This window comes from Agelaius tricolor, unplaced genomic scaffold (assembly GCF_023055355.1).
Source record: "Agelaius tricolor isolate 1412-34295 unplaced genomic scaffold, bAgeTri1.0.p SCAF_2, whole genome shotgun sequence".
Taxonomy (NCBI): Eukaryota; Metazoa; Chordata; class Aves; order Passeriformes; family Icteridae; genus Agelaius; species Agelaius tricolor.
The window spans coordinates 72,523,330-72,539,928 of NW_027269262.1; the positions used below are offsets into that span (position 1 = coordinate 72,523,330).

At 36.5% G+C, this 16,599-nt stretch overlaps 1 protein-coding gene across 7 annotated transcripts in view; it reads right to left on the reverse strand.

Moving 5' to 3' along the window:
• VPS13B (vacuolar protein sorting 13 homolog B) overlaps positions 1–16,599 on the reverse strand; it is a 434,621-nt gene that overhangs the window by 70,852 nt on the left and 347,170 nt on the right. For all 7 annotated transcript variants that reach the window (XM_071421508.1, XM_071421509.1, XM_071421507.1 and 4 more), the window contains 3 exons: positions 11,448–11,647; positions 8,669–8,876; positions 8,136–8,320 (listed from right to left, as the gene is read on the reverse strand). In XM_071421508.1, coding sequence (XP_071277609.1) covers positions 8,136–8,320; positions 8,669–8,876; positions 11,448–11,647 — 593 coding nt within the window. The remainder of the gene's footprint in view (positions 1–8,135; positions 8,321–8,668; positions 8,877–11,447; positions 11,648–16,599) is intronic.

Genomic DNA, 16,599 nt, shown 5'->3' on the forward strand with positions numbered 1-16,599 from the left:
TCAAATGCAGGAAATCATGATTTTATAACATTTTAATGTGATCTACTCTTGGGAAACAAAGTTAACCAAGCCCTATTTCTGTACAGGAAATATTCCACTGTACAGTTGTAATACATTGTGGTGAGGGGTACAGCTGCAATTTTTTCACCTGTGATGCCCCACTGGTATTGTGGCTTACTGAATTGCATCAAGATTGCCTTCCTGTCCGGAAAGCCCTCTAAGTACAAACACGACTCTAAGCCCAGGTTTTATTTTCCCCTGGTATCAGAATATGGTAATTTAAGAGCCCTGAGAAATGCTTTTTAACCTTTTAGAAGAAATATGTAGCATTCTTTTATTAGGAACTACATTCTTTGCCTTTTTAAAACAACATATGACTAACTTATCAATTTATCAGGCTAGCAGGTTCAGAGCAAATGCAGGTGTGTGGAGTAATGTAATCTGTCACAGATACTGGCTTTTTTCATTATGGAAAAATTATTCTGAACACACTAACAGCTTTTTTTTAAAGAAAGCACAGAACAGTGCTGGGCTGTAACTGTGATTTCTGCAGAACTTTAAACAGGAAAATCATGTACTGCTAAGTGTCAAAATTTTATACTAATTGTCATTCACCTTGAGACTGAGTTTATGTGATGATCACTTGTCTTTGGAACAGCAAAAGTAACAACATTTCTTTAATTTATTAGCTCTTAATGTATTGTTTCAGGCATTGAGAAACAAAAGTATACAGATTGGAGATCTTACATTAGGGATTCACCTACTTCTTTCAACACCCTTTATTGTCTCTTTTGATACAGGAAGTATCTTCCACATTTCATTTAAGGTTTTTAATTTTCTAGGCTTCAGCATTTATTAATAATAAAGCATATGATGTTGAAAGGTAGTCACCTCTGACCATTGAAGTTAGCAGTCTATTAACACAAGATGTATCTTATAATTTTCAGTATATGAGCTATTTTCACCACACATTCTCACCACAGCAAAGCCTGACTCCTATGAGAAGCACCACAAAGTCACTGTACAGCCGGAAGGACTTGGGTTTGCAGAGTTTCATAAATCAGAGTCACAAAATCGGAAGAGTACAGAACACAGGCAGAGTGTAAATCTGTCATTAGGATAATCTGATGGTTTCGTCAGTCCTCTGGCACTCGGTAGAGTTTTCACTGGCTCAGTAACCCCTAAGGGTAAATTTCACTGTGATGCACAGGCAAATTATGCACAACTTCCATTAACATTCCCAACAAGTTACGCTTAACTCCCTGCAGACTGCACAGGGAAACTCTAGGACAAACGATACAGTCTCATCTTGATGCAGGGAACACTAAGATCACACAGCAAAATAATTAAGATTATACACACACAAAGCAGTAACAAAATAGTAAAGTCTGAGATAATCCTATTCTCAGGCAAGGAAGTTCACAAATAATATTTAAAGCTGGAATTCCCTAAGAGAACAGGCTCTGTTTCAACATCTGCTTAAGACTCCAACTTCTTTAGTCCCTATTTCCTTCCTTGCAAGAAAATGAAGACAATACTTATAATTAATAGACAGAGTCTGAACTTTGGAAAAGGTGCAAAACTCAGATCAGAAAATTTGCTTGCCTGCAGATCATCTGAAGTTTAAGTGGCTCAAGCTACAACAAACCTACAGGCCTCTTACACAGACCAGCTGTTTATGTGATGACCAGCACCCATTTCTGTACTCATGCACAAACAGAAACACTGCATCTACTGCTGAGAAAGAGGTTACTTACATTAGAATAAATGGCACTTGTTACACTTCTAGTTTATGATCAGGTATGTTCAATAATAATTGCTTCTTTTCAAGTTTCTTACAACTCTTCGCAAAGTAGAGAAATAATAAAAAATTGGTATAGAATCTTTATATAGTAGTAGTATGACTAATACAGTAATTTTGAATAACATCCAAAGGTAGAATTAACAAGAAATGTAAGCTTTAAAAAGCAGACAAAACACCAAATTTGCCTTCTGAGCAATTCACAACAGCCAGACAAATTATTTCTTCATCCATCTAAAAAGTGCCATTATTTGACAACAGTACTGAACTGTGTGGCAGTAGATTCAGTAACTTGCAAGCCAACAGGTTTATCAAGAAGCATGGCTGAACTTCACAGCTTATTATCTTGTAACACCGTGAACTTAAATCACTAACCTGTCATGCACAAATCATCTGGATTTCCAAAATAGTTGTTGCTTTGGGAATATAAGAAATAAATCAAAAATTTGTGGTTTCCCAGAAAGCACTTTTCCCAGACTCTCAAATGCCCAGCTGACTATTTTAGCCCCAACAGGGAATGAAAACTAAAAGGGAAGCAGAGTCAGCCAAAAATGAGGTATTCTCTGTTAAAAGGAAAAATTAATGTCTTTGACATTGATCATAATTCTTTTCCTGTTGACTGTCATGTCAAATCCTTCCTGGAATAATGACTTACAGTAGGTCCAATGTCAGTCATTCTTAAGCTCATGCTTCCTTAAGCCACTGTTTAAACAGCCACAAGGTGTTAGAATATGACTATTTATTGGATGACAGTGTTGAAAAAATCAGATTCCAGACTAGCAAGTTTGCAAATGCTTTATTTAAATAGCACATGCATGTAAGGCAATGTAACAGACAATTTTTTGAATCCCTGCCCTTTGAAGTTGGAAATAGTTTATGTTCTCCTAAAAAAGATTTCACCACCTTTGGAAATGCTCTGTGTGAATTTTACCACAGTGGTTTTTTTTAATGTAGTTTTTCCTTATTAAATCCCAGTTAAGCCCTTGCAACCTCAGAACTATACTCACTGCCCTAAAATATTCTTCAGTAGACTTTGAGATTTGGTTAATTTAATCACCACTTTTTTAACCTGTGCTCTGTATCTTAGGACACTACATAAAGAAGAAAGGCCAAAAAAGGAGACCTCAGCACGCATTCATGGTTTCATCAGCTGTTATAATGCTGACTACACGTGCGTGCAATAGGAGTCCTGGCAGGTACACAAGGGAAACATCCCCAAATACTAAAACCTGTCAGGGTTATAGTTCAGCAGATATTTTATTTTAACTTCATCTGGAGAAATGAGCAAATGTTGTAGTTTATCTTTCTTTTGTTTAACAGCTTGCATCTCCCACTGGATGACAATCCAGGAGAAAGAATTTTAAGTCTGTGTTAGTGATGCATCTTAACTAAATCAGATAACTCAGAATTTGGAACACTACACAGTGTATGATTACTTTGATTAGATAAATCTGTTTTTCTCCTGCTTTTAAATTCATGCCACTTGGGTAAATGCTCTTGTGACAATACATAGCTTTATTTGAGATATGGGGCAGTGCCAGCAACATCCCTCAATGGAAAGATAACTCTACAATGGAATGAAAATAAATGAGAATCTCTGTAAAAGGTTCACTAGATAAAAACAGGCCTCCAGCTGTACAGGAGATATTTTGTGTGTCCTGTTCACCTGCCTGTACAGAAAAGCAGAGTATTTCCCTGATGGCATATGAACTGTTTTCCTACCTTGGTGAGCCCCACCCAATCTTTACTCTCCCCTGCCAACCTAAACCTGTCAACCTTGTTCTTGGTAAAGATAAATGATATAAAAATAAAAGCCAGATTACATCAGAAAAGTATAACAACATCACAGGCAAAGATAAACATAAATCTGAGATTCTTAAGACTGCAGGAAGACACAGGAAGACTTTGGGGAAACTAGACACACAGTGCAAGTACAGTTCTAAGCCCCACAGCACAAATATTCAACAGAACTTTCCTTGAGGTTAAATATCTAAATGTAGCTAGCTTCATATTGTATCTGCACAATGTGAAAGTCACTACTGAATCAGTAACAGATTTTTCTCTCCTTTTTTTTCCTGCTTTCCATCTTTTGAATTTTAAAAATATCACAGAAATGAAGATGACTTGTCCTTTCTCAGATATGGACCTGACAGATCCAAGGAACTGTAAAAGCACAGTTGAGTTTAGTATCACACAACAGCTCTGGAATACAGGTCTTTGTTATGATGTAGAATAAATTCTTCAATTATTCTTTATGTTCTGAGACAGTGGAATTATCTGCATAATAATAAACTATTGTCTGAAATCAGAAATTACTCTTACTCCTTTCATCCCAATGCCGTACTTCCAAGGCAACCAGAACAACCAGAATGGAGGAAATTGCCATAATTCTCTTTCAACTGTCCTAGTAGCCATATCAAGCCAATGCCCTCATCATTTAGGAGATTAAGAGCGACACTATGAAACCCTTACTCTGAAATTGAGACTGTCCAGCCCATTCTTGTTCCTAAAGATGCTCATGTATCTTCTACAATTCTGATATCTCTGCAGGAGACATTTCAACATACATTCTAAACCAAAATCTGCTTGAAGGCTATTACCATGCTTCAAAGTTCTGGGTGAAACACATTTCATGTGTTTCACACACGAATGAGAATCATCACTGCCCACAGATTCCAACTTCAAGTGGTGCCACACCACAAGGCCATCACAGAGCAATTAGAAGACCTTTGCCCTGTAATGATGAGCTGGTTGCCTTACAGAATATAGTTTAATGTTAAACTGGGAAACTGTGGCATGCCTTAAGTCTTCACATGTGAATACTCACTGAGACAAATTTATAAACACCTGCACAGCTTTTGTTACAGAAATTATCTGGGACCTAAATGTAGCAGTAACTAAATTTTTGGAGCAAGATCAGTAGGTTATTTCTCTCTGGTTCATGAACAAAAGACATACATGTCTTTCTTTAAGCACAGAATAAAATTGGCTTTTGAAGTTGCTCATCTTTAACCACAAGACTTCCTCTTACCAGCTGTCCAGTTGAATTATTTAAGTTTCATCTGTTATAACGGAAAAAGTCTCAGAGAGTATCCCTTTTTTTTAACTTATCTATATATATCAATCATCAATATTTTAAAAATAATGGATTTGCTACTTTATCTTTCTTTTTGCCTTTTGAAAAAATTTTGTGAAAATTTTCTAAGTTTGGACTTCCCTCTAGTCCTGAGGTGGTCATATGATCCTCACATCAATACCACTATTCACCTTTGAAAGGTGTTTCCTCACAGACTAATTATCTGAAAGAATGGTAAATCACACAGAGCCGAAGGACATTTACAACATGTGAAAATGGGACAAAAAGGACTTAAAGATTATATAATGTTTGCCATGTCTGTTAAACAGGGAAAAGAACAAATTCCGATACTTTCCACCTCCTCAAAGAAATATAATCCTGCTGCAATTTCTTGCAATCAGATCTAGGATTCTCACTTCCTTCAAACTATTAGATCCAAGCTCTATTTCAAACTGCTAAAGAAATGCCATGTGGTATGCCATGGCAGAGACATCAGTTCTTCCTGTTCCCCCCCACAAATAAAAGCAACAATGTTTGGACTGTAAAAACAAAGCATTACAAACTTGACCACCGAAACCGCTTCCCTTTGCAAAAACACAAGGTAAAGCACAAGAAAACAGCTCTTGGGACAATTCAGAAATAGGAGCAAGGCAAGGTTCAACAGAAACAATATAGTTCATATCAACTCTTATGATCTGAAGCTGTTCTCTATCCTTTGGCTGTACCAGATAACACGCACTTTCAATATTTAGAAAAATTCTCTTTATGGTGAAGCTTTTGCAAGTTCCAGGAATTTGAATAATAGCTATAAAAACACAGAGTTCTAAAACCTACCCATGATTAAAACGTTATGCTAAAAGTTTAACAAAGACAGAAAGCTAGATGAAATGTCATAGCAACTAACTCAGAAAGAAAGAACATGCAACTGGAAAACTTCAAGAAAAAAAATCCCCCAAAATTCAAGACAAACTACAGAAGGGCACCTTTGACTGTATCTTTGTGAAGGAGAGGATTAAGGGAGACTGGTAAAACAGCTGGGGACATTATGGGTCCTCCTTGCATTTGAACATATCCACAATCCTGGGAAAGTTTTTAAAGTATATTTTAATATAGCTTAGTATCATTATTGTTTTTTAATTTAGATCCTTTTTTCCAAAAAAGCTAAAGTCTTTGGCTTGCAGATGTTTCTCTAATGTTTCATTTCAAGAATGGAATAAAATAAATACTGCTTTATCTTTTTTCTCTTTGTATTTAATGAATTTTCCATATGCACTAAATTCCCAGTACATTAACATGTATTCACACAGGGAAAAAGTGGAGCTCATAAAAGGCCTCATGATTAACTTCAATTATAATCTGAAGTTTGATATGAGTATTTAGTAAATGCAATTTACTTGAAGAAATTAAAATTTTTCTCTGCATTACTTATTCCACTCACATAACTCTGTTAAGATTAATGAAAAATGCACACTGCCCATGTTTAAAATGGCTGTTCATCAGGTGTATGGCCATTTCTGGAAAATGTAATAAATCACCACCTCGAGCCAGGCAACAATTTCTACTATAATTAATGGCCTTCAACCAAAGCGTGGATCCTCTTGTAGGCATTTCTGCACATCATGGGCCCAAAGCAGAATTTTTGACTAGATGTCCTCTAATTTGGCTGGTATCTTTATATTTTCTCTGGTGGTAGAAATCTGAAGAATTACATGAATGTCAGAAGAGGCTGACAGGACCTGACCCTTGGTAGTTGGGTGCTTCTCACTCTCTGAGGCAACGATGGTGAGCTGGATCTTCTCTTCTCTGCACCATTGTATGGAAGCACAAAGCAGAACCTGTGTGCTACTGAAAGTCCAGCTGTGCATGCCCACTTGAAGAAGAGCTGGTATTCCCCTTGGACAGGGTCATATCGTTCCACAAGCACATACATAATGGTTTTCATGATGTCTGTTATCTATAATGGGAGTGTAATGTAATTAAACCAAAACCTTGGTGTGCTGTGCTCCAAAAATACCAGCCTGAAGGAGGCGAAATCCTGGCTTTCATAGCAACCTAATAGGTCATCAAGACAGCCTACAATAACACAATTTTGATCTTTGATTCAAACCTCATGCCAAGTGGAGCTGATTTTTTTCCATTTAATTCTACTTTTCATGTAACTGAAAGGAGCTGACATTTGGCTGTCTTGAGGGCAAAGAAATTGGCAGGACACTTACATGATCTCACCAACAGTATGTGCACGGTAATAACATTATACCATTTATCTGAGGAAGATTATCCTACTTATTCATAACTCAAAGCATATTGGTGAATAATTCAATTTTAAAAGCAATTTTTAACATCACAGCAATAATGAAATATAATTCAACAGTTCTGGACAAATAGGAAGAACTGGGAAATATTTATTTCCCTTGACTCACAACACTATTCTGATTAACAACCAGATTGAAATTGAAAAAAATGACAGGTCCAATTTGTAGTACAAAAGGGAAACAGAGATTACCAGAATTAAAATTGAGCTAAAATCAAAATATGTATGCAAGGAATAAGTGAATTTAAAAAGAATTACACTAGACAGGAGAAAATGTAATGACCCAATTGCATACATTAGAAAGCAAAAATTCCAGCACATTAAGGATCAGTGTAATTTTGAGGTATGGTCTATTTTTGGGGCATGGAGACTGCAGCACTCAGCCTTCCTTCAAAGACAAGTTCCATGCTCTCACACAGTCAAACCACACCATCCACTTCAACCCTCTCAAGGTAAAATGAGAGAAACCAGACCCTTTCCCCCTACCCTGTGGATCTTACTAGGAGCAGTGCAGCCATCTGCCATCACAGAAATAGGAGAGAACAGCCAGATTGGAGCTTTTACTTCAATGATTCCACTAGAACCTGGAAATTTCAGACCAGGTCTTTCCTCATATGTTTCAAACCAAATGAAGCCTTTATGCAAAGACTGATGGATGAAACCATAAAAAGAAAGAATAAAAACTGTATGCTCACAAACTAAACCTGATAAACTTGGCTATAGCTTATTATGCAACATAAAAACTGCAGAGGTAAGTGGGTAAAATGTTTATACAAGTAGTTTTGAAACTAAAGATATGCTCAAGCTGTGCAATGTACCCATATTGGTTTTATAGAGCTCCTGACATTTGTTTTGTGCTCCTTTTTAATAAATCTGAGTTTGAAAACTTTCACTTTACAGCAGTAACATTTCCATTTTTTACTGAAAGTAGAAAACTCGTTACCCACCTGAAGAACATCTCCAAGGTCAGCAGTGCTAATATCTGGGTCTTCAGTGGTATTAAAAGGAACAGGGTTAATTTTTACAAGAGTGAGCACTCTGGGTTCTGGATATCTCCACAGCATCATTCCTGGACTATCCTCAGTTTCATTGTAAAACACAACTTCATAGGCATTGGGCAGCTTTTGTGCTTCTGTCAAATGAAAGAAAGCTATAATCTGTTATGCAATTTCTAGAAAGAAACATGCTGGTTTATGAAACCAAAGTGATTAAAAAGAAATCCCTCGGGATCAAAAGGAGAGAAAATAAAAAAGCAATTTCCCTGACTTTTAAAACATTACAGCTTAATGGAAAGAAATCAAAAAAGTCTTTTAAAGTATTTTTTAAAAATTCTAGCAGATGTCTTTTCAACTGCTTTTCCAAAAAATATAGTTATTTATTGTAAGAGGCAAGTAATGTCTAATAGGTTACTACTATTTTTACTTTATAACCTAGAAAAAAAAGGAAAAAAAAAAGAGAGCCAAAATTATATCCTTCTTACCTGCATCTTGTATATACTGGAAGAGTCCTGTTCTCAGATCATCTGAGGAATGCTCAGGTTTTGAGGCTTGATTCCTTTCTGCAGAAAAACACGTTGGGTGTGGACGTTCAGGTATCAACGTCTCTACACTGCCCTTTTTAGTCAGGTACTGCCACAGAAGCTCCTGGAGAAGAACTAAACAGTTCAAATGCTCTTGACCCCAGAAAACCTTTAAAAAGAAAAAAAAGGAGAGAGAAAGAGAGAGAGAGAAAAGATGAAAAAATTACATACAAATATTCAGCCATTTTTGAAGGGAAAAACACCTCCCCAAAAACAACAGGAACTTTACATGGCTTTGAGTCTACTCTACTTACACCTTAATTGCTTGCAAGCATTCTTAATTTTAAAATAAAGGACAGAAGCAACAAAATATCCTTACAAAACTCTTTGTCAAATGTGTTCTTTTCATTATCTGAAGGAAAACATTAATTCCTACCATTTAACAATGCACAGTGAGGTTGCCTGGAAGACCACAGATCTTAAATGTTATATTCAAGAACTGTACATAATGCTAGCACTGGTCACAGGTTTCTCAGTTTAAGACATGACAAAAAACCCTTAAAGATACAAAGTTTAAACTCTTCAAAGAGATTGCTCCAGAACTGGAATTCTGGAATACATTTAAAACTAAGTGACACAGCTAAGAATGTGACACAGAAGACATATGAAAGATCATCTTAAGCACAAAATTTAAGCATATGAATTGGGTGTTCTGTAAGTCCTCCAAGTGAGGTTTAAAAGTTCAAAGTTTTCTGAAGTTTAAAACAGAAATACAGAAAAATATCTAATAAAATTGGGCATGCAAAGTCCAGAAGATTTGCACGCTTTGTAGCAAAATAAAAGACAAGAAGGCATTTCTTTCTGCCAGCTTGGACAAGCTTTGCTGCTTTTTGCAAATCAAGCTCCTGTTTGACAGAATTATATTAATGGGAACAACTACTTTAGACTTCATTTGCAGAAGCAGGCCTTGAAGCACCAGAGAAGACAAAGAAGCAACTAGCAATACAGAAATTAGATATGGTACCAGTGTGGGATGAAACCAAAATGCCCAGACTGTAACTTAAAAGTCATGGGAAGGGTGTGAGTGAAGCACACAAGTCAGGTATGCACATAAAGAGTAGTGCAAATTTTTCAATGGGGGAATATAAATTTTCAAATGTGAAAAAAAGTCAAAAAATGCCTAAAAGGAATGTAGTTGCAAGAAGGCAGATTTTTTTCTTGCTCTGCATCTAGAAGTAAGCCCACAGAATAAACCAAGCCCCTCTTGAAACACAGCCACAGCCAGTCCTGAGCTAAAGATTCCCAGCCTAGGCAGGTATCCCCTGAATTTAATGCATCTCCACTGTGCTTTCTGGAGAACCTCTGGTCTCGGGGTCCCACACCTGCTCCAGCACCACCTCAAAGGAGCTTGGTCCCCCTAAGCCAATCCCAGAGGCCCCAGTTCCCCACTGACAGAGGAGGGATGAACATTTTTCTCCATCTCACACTTTTATTCATTTGTAAGCAGCAGGGAACTCCAGGGCATGGAACTCCAACTACAATATTCAGAGATGAGGCCCTGATTTTACATAAGCTCTCAAGGTTCTGATGCAATACAAAGTGACAGTGATAGGTGAGGTCATGTTTAGAGCTGGTAAAATCATTAGCCATAAATAAATTAATTTGAAACAGAACTGCTAATGATTTTGTCAGCATTTTCAAATCTATTCTGCCAGACCAAACACTTAATGATCTTCTGTAAAAGCTAATTGTCCCTAATTATACTCTAATAATAAATGGCTTCCTGAGATTTATAGATTCTTTTTTGGTACTTGTCAAACCCCAACATTTTGGAAAAAAATAAGCTTTTTATTTCCAACACATACAGGTAGTCAGCCAAGTACCTGTGAAAAACAAATAAAAAAAGGAGTAAAGACTTTATTTATTCATTAAGATACATTTTTTTTCTAAATTTGTATTATCTGATTAACCCTATTTCCAGTGCTGTTGTTCTAAGACCTTCTAATGCCAGTTCTGGGAAAAAACTTACTTACACAATTAAATGTCAAAATTTCCTTTTAGTGTTTTATATACTTGATTTATGTATTTATTTTAAAACATTTGGTATGTATAGATACTATAATAAAAATAATTAAAACAAGACATATCTTAAAGCCCACTTGTTTAAGCCCCACAGAATCTATTTTTCATTTCAAGAACTCCCAAGCTTCCTGGACTGATTTCAAGTTGTGGGCACTTCCAAAAAGGAGAGGATAGCACGGAAAACCGAGTATTAATTGTTACAAACAACAGTTTGCAATTACTCCCCTGAGAAATTCGTGTAAGTTTAAAAGGAAAGGATATGTACTTCTTAGGGCTTCCTCTAGGCATTACAGACACGTAGATCATGGACAGACAAACACACACCCATCAGAACATGACCCTAGATATTAAGTGTTAGTAATTTGATCCAGTAGTTTTAAGGAACACACACATACAGCTAAAATACAGGGTTTAAGCAGTATTTAAAAAAAAATAAATCGAAAACACAGTACACAATTTTTCAATCAATAGTTTACATGAAAGAGTAGATACTTATTTTATAAGATAAGACAAAAACCACCCAAATCAAACATGCAAAACTCCCCAACCTAACAACTATTTGTAGGATGCAAAGGCTTTAATGAAATTTATTTTTGAAAACTTAATCATCCAAAACCAGTCCAGCTCAACAGCACAACCATAAGCATCTTATACAGACCTGCAGCAGTCCTCCTCTCAAATCAATGTAGATTTTTGGAACAGATTGCTCTGGGCCAGGATCACCACTGTGCTTACACCACTTGGCTTCCACATTAACAGAGCAGCAAAAAGGGCCAATCAGAGATTTCGCTCTTTCTTTGAGACTTGTTTTAAGTAAGAAATCTTTTATGTCAAGGACTAAAGATGATCCATGGATTCCTAAAAGGAAAAAGAGAAATTTAATCCCACTGGCAGTTATTCTCCCAACATTTTTGTGCTTATTTCCTGAATTCACTTTACCATGAGCCTGGGGATCCCAAGCCATTACTCACACAAGTAGTCCCACTGACTTTCATGGAAATACTTGTGTGGACAATCACTCTGGTCTCCAAGGAAGAACTTCACAGCTGGGCAATGAGATCTGTAATTTTTTTTAATTTCCTGTTTTTTTTTCACTTAGCTTGCTCTTCCCACACTATCGACCAGGCTTTATACCATGTTGCTGTAACAGAGCAGGTATGTCTCATCCATATTCCTTACAAAGAACCATTTGCCAAAACATGACTTTTTGCCTTCTGAGTATTTTAAGGTTTATAAGAAGAGACATTTTTCATTAAACTATGAATTTTTTTTTCGAAAAAGTCTATTAAGAACAATTACAGCTGCTTCACTTGATCATATTTCAAACTGATAGGAAATAGAGATTTTGAACAGTTCTTTCTGCTTTTGTCCAGATTAATTACTATAACACAGCACCTTGCTAGACTTAGGAGTACTTAGCAGAAGAAGGGTACTGTTTGAATTCAAATAATTCAAAACAAATGCTTATCTCAAACTACATAATGCACATTTCCTGAGAAAAAGAGTTTAAAGTTTTCATATCATAACCTTTTGAACTTTACACAGCTTCACAGAACCTTAAAATGATAATGGCAGATTACATTTATGACAGAACTTACATACTCTCATTAAAGACAAACATTTTGAGGATAGAAACATCATCTAGAAATATCCCAGCTCTTGCGAATTTAACTTACTGCAAATCACTGCTTAATAAAATAAACCATGCCTGATATCTCTATTTCTTTGGTATATTTACATGGAAAGTACTACATCTGAGGTTGGCTTAACTTTTATCTCCTTTGGTGCTAATACTTGGACTCAACACCCAGAATGTTGGATGCCACCCTACTTTATAATGCACACAGCTTATTTTTCTAATGAAACTAGACATTTACAAAAGGCAAAAGATTAAAAAGACACCTAAGGCTTACACACAGGTGTTTCAAGGTAAAGTTTCATTTTATATTTTTATAACTTTGCTGGTAGAAAAATCCCCCCAAAACACAACTCACTGTTTTGAATCCATGCAATAAAACTTCTTCTATGAATCTCTCCTAGCATCCAAGGAAGAAGTCTGTCTGCATCCTGGGGCTTACAGTTTCATAATACTGAGCACTGTTTTTTTAATGGAAGGAAATACATTGCATATTTTTTTAAAAACCAGCAAACACTAGGAAGGTGGTCCAACAATGCCCACAGTAACATTGGCATTGAATTGTGTCCAACCTGAGTAGGCACCACAAACTTAAACCATTAGTCCCTTGAGCAGCTGGAGTTTAGTAACAATGATCAAGGGCTCAAACCAACCATTGCCCCATGCCAATCAACAGGACTGTGGTAACCAACTGCAAAAGGAGTTCCAGCTTTGGGGTTTTTATTTAGGCTGGCTCCTGAAATCCTGCATCTGCTCTCATGGGTTACAGGCCTATGGGACAGATCTGTTCAAGGTGGTTTTTGACACTGAATTTCAGTGATAATCAACAAAAGTAGCATCAACACACCCCAACACCCTGCTATAGTTAGTTATTTTAAGAGGCACTACAATACTTGGAAAATCTTTTTTTTTTTCTTTTCATATTCTATATGGAATTTTGATTTTAAAGAGAAGAAATTCTTGGTAACTATTGCACAATTCTTCAATATAGAGAAATTTCTTCCTATAGTTTTATTGGAATATGTGCCAAGTTGCAGAAACAACAGAAGGGGAAAAGGAATGCCAGAATACAAGTGGTTTTATTTATGTTTTCTTTCACTGGGATTACACTTGGAAGGATTATGCTTTGCTGTCTCTTTGTGTTGTCATGTCAGCTCCACAAAGTACAAAGAAAACACAATATCCCACAGCTTAGAAACAGAACTGAGCATTCAGCACATAATACTGCTGGTTCAAAATCAGCAGTGCCTTTCTCAAATGCTAAGCAAACAATGAGAAATGAAGAAACAATTAAGAATAAGGAAGTGTTGGTTAGTTTTCAATACATGAAATATTACAAGACACATCCATGGATTGTGTCCTACAAATACCAGGAAAAGTTCAGGAACTCAGGAAGACATTTTTATTTTTCTTGCTGTGACCCAGAGTGCTCTTGTATAGACAAAAATCACACCCTTGTTCCTTCTAGCAGTTGTACCTACTTGTCCTTTCAGGGATGAGCTGATTCAGTATAAAAAAAACCACTGTTCACTGTTAGAAAAACTGCAATGCAGAGACCATTTAGACAAACTTGCATGTAGTGATGTTTTGAGGAAGCTTAAAGAAAAGAAATGAAGAACGAGTATGCATAAACCTTAAAAAGCAGTAGTAAGTAAAGAGATCTCTGCATCTGAGAGAAGTTCCAGTAAGGTACTATTTCTATGGAAATCCCAAAAGTACACGTTCAGTCTGTGAAGTGCTTTCCCATGACTAAAGAAATCACCTCAGAAAAGTAAAGATGCATAATAATTTTCCCTTGTTTTTGCCATCCCACACACTATTTTCAGTCAGTTCTTCAATGCATCTCTCACAAACCCCTATTGTGGAAGTCAGCCTTCAGTTTCAATAGATTAAATCAAAGTCTCCATTTGAAGTGAATTTGAGATGGCAGCATAAAGAAGCAATATATCTTCATAAATGATTGCTGTGACATGTAGAAGTCAACTTGTGCTGTTTGGATTATGGCTCATGAACACCAATGCACTTTTCAGTACGTGCAATAATTTACTTTTAGGAACAAATAGTTTCATGACTTTTAAAATACTCCTCCAAGAGACTAATAAATATGAAGCACTTGCTTTGGACAGCATTTAAAAAATGCTGCCAGCCCTCCCCTGTCAGACTCCAGCCAGAAACACAATAGCACTACAAAACACATCCACACTATTGGAGCAAAAGAGAACTTAGACCAGGCTTCTGTGTGCTATTGCAAGGATTACCTTTCTGATGACATATGCTCAAAAGGAATATCCAGGTATTTCATATGGTTAGAATCAATGTAGGAGGGTTTAAAAATAGCTAGCTTGTCACATTCCAAAAATAACTTTGCCCCAAAATTAAAGGCGGAGATCATTACAAAAGAACAGTGAAAAAATTTTACCTAAAGACATTTACTTTGATATTCTAACATCTTTTTTAGTCAGTACATACTTGATTTATGCTAAGATTTAGAAAGACATCTCACAGAATCTGAGTACCCTAATACAGTTTTACACATACTTAGATTAGGGTTTATATATAATTATAGTAGAGTTGCATTAGCATTTGTCAATAATAGGAGGCTTCATCCTTGTCAAACTGCTGTGTGTGCATAAATCCTTTTGTGTGAATAGAACAAGAAAGAGCTGGCCCATTTTAATAGATGCAGCAAATATATAAAAACAATCCCTGCCTTACAGTAACAATCACTTAGGGTTTAAGCAATACAGGTATTAAAAAAAAGCTCTGTTTGTTCTTCCTGGTTAACAAAGGGAAAGACAATGTTTTGACATAAACCATGGACTTTCTGTTTTCAAAAACATTTCAGTGTTGACATTTGAATCAACTCCAAAATGAGTAGAAATATCCTTCTATTATTCCCTGTGCATTTGCTCTTCCTTAGCTGCAAATGCTGTTTGGTTCATTGCACTGTCACCTAATGCGACACAGAGCATGATTTTAATTGGCAAACTTCAACAGGGGACAAAAGAATTAAGAAAATGAAAACACATGTATTTTAACAAAGGTAGCAAATGGCACTGAACTGGCACTTGGCTCTCTTTTGAAAAGCCAGTAGCTTTGCTACAAACAATAGCACTATGAAGAAAATTGCTTTTCTGAGTTTGGGGCAGCTCAGCAGCAAGAGTGTGTCCCAGAGCACAGACCCAGCCACGCTGGTTCAGAGGCATGTGAGTGATGTGGTCTCACTGCCAGCAGCAGCCTGTGGAATGTATTTCCACCCAAGGGATCCTGGTGCCCTCTGAAGGAAGAACTCCAGGCTCCCCCATGCGTCCTCCCTGCCTGGGTGGCAGAGATACAATCTTCTTGCTAAAGATCAATTAGCAAGTGGTTTTCCTTACTACCTTCTACTAAAGTGAGTCTGTGGTATTTGGTTCTGAACATTCACTCTTCACATTTGTAACTTCAGTAGCTACTTTCAGATTGTCATTGACATTAAGACAGCTATTAAAATACAAATATGCTGTTATAGCTAATATATTGGTACAACTATCTACAAAATTCTTTCCTCTTAAGAAAACTGTAGATACATCACATACTGAGTAGTTATACTACAGTTACAATGCTCTGTTGACAAATATGCTTGACAAACCATCTTCTGAGAAGAAAGGGTAACAAAGCTGTGAAAATAATTACAGGGGAAGTACTGCAGTTAATTTAAGAGCCAGCCAATTTACTCAAGTCTGGAAACAGCAGTAGCAAACAAATGGTGAAGCATAGTAAAGAACAATTTCAAGAACTACTTTCCAGGAGAGATTTAGTTAACAATCCACTGACCGCACTGGATTTCTCATTAGTACCGAGCTGAATCTTATGATGGTTCCTCCTCCCCATGAGAACAATACTTACATGTTACCAATTAGCTATTCTTTAGTGAAAGAGTTTTTCAGCATTACATTGGGACACATATGGGCTCTGTAAAAACATGAGATGTGTAACACACAGTAAACAGAAAGTAATGATCTTAACCAGGCCAAACCCTTGAATTCATCACTAATAAATGTCCCCATGCATTCAGCGGTACTGGCTGCTGGGAGCCTGTTTTCTTCAAGTACTTCAAACACTAAAATCCAGGAACATTTATTATTTTAATCCATTACAGGCAGTGGTTGATTTAACTTTATTGGTTGTGGTGGTG